We start from the raw sequence: 4,506 nt of genomic DNA, 5'->3' as shown, positions 1-4,506 counted from the left end.
ATAAGGCTTTTATGACTAGTGCTACCATGTTAAACGAGATAGAGAGCATGTGCAAATCTCTTTAGCTTTTATTAGCGCTACTATGACTTAATTGGAACATGACTTAATCATTTAAACTATATATGGTGTTTTCTTTTAACATAATACAAAATAAAGAACAATTTTATGCATAACAATTAAGTTCTAACTTTTCACAAATTTATCCTCATTTTATGTTTCCCTTTTCATTTCTTCAAGAATATATTTTTAAACATCATAAACAAAAATAGAATTTGATAGGTCAAGTGTATCTTGAGTACCCATTTTCTTGAAGTATCATTCCTCATCATTACCCGCCTCATCCAAAATCCGTTCTCTCGCCTTTGTCGCCTGATATATACACACAAAGATCATTCAAATTTATCAGTTCATACCTTAGTAAACTTCTAAAATCAAAAGAACTTTATGGGTTGAATCAATAACCTGTTTTTCCCAACTCGTAAAAGATGTCACAAGAGTGAGAAGAACACATTGCACCATTAATCCAACAATTAATCCAGTCCACAATCCTTCCCCTTTTAGATTCAACACAAAACCAAAAACTAGAGCCATTGGGATTCCAGCAAGATAATACGATCCAAGATTAATGTAAGCCCCAATATGTTGCCAACCACTCCCTCTAGCAACTCCTGTTTAAAAGAAGCAACTTTCATTATCATTTTGAAGACCAAATCTCGATAGCTTTTGTTAGGGTTTAAGCTTACCCGAAAGAATTGCTTGTATTGTGTCTGTAAATATGGTGAAACAAAGAAGAAAGGTGATGTCTTTCACATAGTCGACTAGTTCTTTCTCTGTACCAAATGCGTAACCCAGAATAGAACGTGAGCATAGGAGAGTGGTTATGGCGATGATTGCTTCCACTGCTCCAAGACCTGATGCAGCCATGAGAGTGGTTTTTACAGCCTCTGGGTTCCCAGCTCCTAGCTCGTTGGATACTCGTGTGCTGAAAAAGATTAGAATTTTAGTCTGGGAATTGGATGCATGTTCACTTTGGCAAACGTCGAAGAGGTTAAGTGCAAACCTTACAGCAGCTCCGAATGAGTAAGGTATGAAGTAGTGTATGGTGCTAATCGTTAGGCTGTTACAAAAAAGATGATACGACAGATGTTAAATTTGTATGAAATGTTTAAAAAGCATAAGTTTTATAAGTTTGTGCAGAAGATTGAAAGAAGATTACCAAATTGAAAGCACTGAAGTCTCTAATTGAGGATTTGGCAACAACCCAGATAACAAAATCACAATCTCATATGACCACCATTCAAGACTACAAAAAAATTATCCATGAATTACATCTTGTAAATGGTGTAAATGTTACAGATTTTTGAAGGTTCTTCGAGGTTTTACCAAATCATGACAGCAAATGGAATGGCAAAGCGAAAGAACTCCTTGATACTTGAAAAAACATCTCCTGAGCACGTTACATGAGTCTTTTCGCATGATTTGGAATAACACAAGTACAGCCCGAGAAGAATCGCATTCAAAGTATATGAAGTTCCAATGGCTAACGCGGCTCCAGCTGTCCCAAGTCCGAGCTTAAACACTAGAACCTAACATACAGGTACGTGAAGAACAAGTACTACAACTGAGGTCCATAGCATCGGAAAGATGAGACTTTGTGACTGAAGGTAGCGAGTGATCGATTGGAGTATGGCATAGGGGAAAAGCGAAGGGATTAGCCAGACTGAGAATTTACGTGCTTCGATTGAAATTGAAGGGTCTTGCCCCAAAAGGATTAGGATTTTGTCGATGTAAATCCACAAAATGGAAATGGGGAAACAGATGAAAATGAGTGAAATTATGGCACCATATGTGTGGGTACCAACCCTCTCGTATTGCTTTGCTCCGTACGCTTGTCCGCGTAAAGTTTCAAGGGCACTTGACATTCCAAACTATAAAATTTTGAGGTTTTAAAATTGATATAATATTACATAAAAAATATTTTTCTACCTATTTATAATCGGTATCAATTATTTTAGAATCATTTTTTAAATTATCTTCTTAGCTCTTAAGCTTTATGTTTTTGGTCCATTATGTTTGGTGTTCATGAGTATGGATTACTCAAACCCATAAGGGTTGTCATTCCTTGCGTTTTTTGGTGTTTAGAACCATAAAAATATGATATTGGTTCCTTTCCTTTCTTCATGTGTGAGATCTGAGCTGATGGTTTATGCAATAACTTAGGGTTTAGTTATTGGACCCTTTCTAGCCTTGGAAATTCAAAAAGTTGGAAACTTTATGACTTAGGACATTATTTTGAACTAGATATGGGTTTTAGACGAAGTGCCTTAATGGATTAAGCACTTATTAGAAATTAAAGTTAGCAGATGCGTACGTTGGGTGTACCTGATGGTACACTGTGCGTACGTGGTCAAGAACCCCCAATCTGGTCAAGAAGCGTACTACGTTGGGTGTAGTAGCTGAGTAGACCGAGCGTACTCTGCCCGAGCTGACTCGGTTGAATTTTTGACATTTGAATTTGACCAGGATTTTAACCAAGTTGAACTAGGGTATTTTGGGTATTTTTAGTTGTGAATTGAGTCTATGTCATTGTTTTCTATATAGGTAACCCGTAGAGTTGATAGTTGGAGCAACATTCTTTTCGGCTATCTTTTCAGACTGTGAGGTGAGTTTTCCTCACTATACTTGTGGGTCGAAGGCACCAATGTCGGCCCAATAGATTGTGTATTTTGTTTTGGAATATTGCTATGCTATATTGATATGTTAAGATCTAACATGATTATTTTGTTGTTGTTATGTGTTTTATCTATTATATATGTCGACATAATGTAGTGGGGTTGAGATTGTACTGCTTTGTGCTGTCAGTCAACAAACGCGGGCAATAAAACCGAGAATTTATAGGCCAGGGGTAATCCAACTGGGAGGTTGTGGACCCAGTATGTATTACGCAATCTAACCAAAAGTTTGTGGGTCAGGGCAATCCAACCAAAAGGTTGTGGGCCAAGGGTAATCTAACCAGGAGGTTGTTGAGCCACTATATGTTATGTTGTGTGGTATTTGAGGGAAACTCACTAAGCTTTGGCTTACAATTTACGTTTTATGTTTCAGGTACTTTAGATGACCGGGGAAAAGCAAAGGCGTGATCGTGCACATCCTTCTTATTTTGTGACATTTGATTTTGGGACACTCTGATATGTGATTATTATCTTTGGAAACAATGTTTTGTAAACAATTATGGTTGTTATTAGATTTTTAAATTGAAATTTTTTTCCTTGATTTTTGGGATGCTACAAATTGGTATCATAGTCTTGTTATGAGAGAATTGGATGAGAATTCATGTGAACCCAGACTCAAACTAAGGATCTGCAAAAGTTTTCAAATTATTTTCATAATGGTTTTCAAAATTGTTTTCAAATTGTTTTCAAAGTAACCAAGGAATGATTAGATGTTTATGATCAGCCAGAGCAAGAAAGTGTACCCCAAGTTATCCACAATGTTATTTTTTATTAATGATTATGATAGAACTGCATGCTAGTAGTATGCTAGGGATCTTCAAGAATTACATGATAGGATTGTCTGAAGTATGATGTCTGATATCCTAGGAGGACTTCTTGTATGTTAGATGAAATTGACATCATTACTGTAGTTTCTTAGTGTGTGCATCATGGTTGTGCATAACTAAGATTTTATAGCCTGAAAATGTTTGATTTAGCCTTATTTCATATTCCTTGTCTGGTTGTGGGCTTAGGGTAGAATCGAATATTCAATTGTCTATGGAATCCATCATTATGTATGATTAGCATGCACAAGTGGCTGTAGGTTTTATGGAAGTTTCATGAGTGAGAATGTAGGTGTAGCAGGCCAGTTGAGGAATGATTAACGACTCTCGAGAGAGTGATTATAGGATGTATGTGTATCCTAGTTGTGGGTTGTTTTTGGGCAGTTTGTGATGATCCATTAAGACAAATACGAGTAGGTGTGGAATGTAGTATGGGCTCGTACTATTGGAAGCACAAGACCCATACGCGTAGCAAGGAAGTCACAAAATCTGAGGGTTTAGTTTATCTGTGATGGTCTAATTTGTGGCATTTCTGATATATATTTTGGTTCGTTTTCAGTATGGTGCTCACAAGAGGATCTGGAGCGGGTGGCCAGGATAGGTGAGGGTTGATTGACGACCAGATACCAGAGATGATTGTCGTTGAGATGGCTACAATTGTTCAGGTATCTATTCCGGAGTTGTTTGTATTGATCAAGACAAATATGATTGAGCTATTTGATAATCGCTATGTTGCCCTCACTGAGGCTGATGCTGCTGCAACTACCAAGGTCGTTGCTGTTGCGGGGATTCAAGGGAGAGATCATTCCATTATCGGTACTTCAACAACAACGAAGCCACTGGAGTTTGATGGGGTCAAGGAGCCTATTATGGCGATGAGATGGTTTCCTGATGTGGAGGGTTTCTACTTCACATGTTCATGTCTGGATGACCAGAAGGTCAAGTGCGCA

The 4,506-nt window shown here is 37.6% G+C and overlaps 1 protein-coding gene across 1 annotated transcript; it reads right to left on the bottom strand.

The window, feature by feature from the left end:
• Positions 1–256: 256 nt before the first annotated feature.
• LOC145169169 (protein DETOXIFICATION 8-like) lies at positions 257–1,579 on the bottom strand. The gene is made up of 6 exons (XM_079087745.1): positions 1,384–1,579; positions 1,217–1,303; positions 1,061–1,117; positions 744–982; positions 463–668; positions 257–369 (listed from the first exon to the last, which is right to left on the bottom strand). The coding sequence occupies exons 1-6, from the start codon at positions 1,389–1,391 to the stop codon at positions 316–318; spliced, it is 651 nt and encodes a 216-aa protein (XP_078943871.1). The 5' UTR covers positions 1,392–1,579; the 3' UTR covers positions 257–315.
• Positions 1,580–4,506: the final 2,927 nt, after the last annotated feature.

This window comes from Lactuca virosa, chromosome 4 (genome assembly GCF_052849685.1).
Source record: "Lactuca virosa cultivar CGN04683 chromosome 4, Lactuca_virosa_CGN04683_v6, whole genome shotgun sequence".
Classification (NCBI taxonomy): Eukaryota; Viridiplantae; Streptophyta; class Magnoliopsida; order Asterales; family Asteraceae; genus Lactuca; species Lactuca virosa.
The sequence above is the reverse complement of the archived record's forward strand: the minus strand, read 5'-3'. Positions and strand labels throughout refer to the sequence as shown.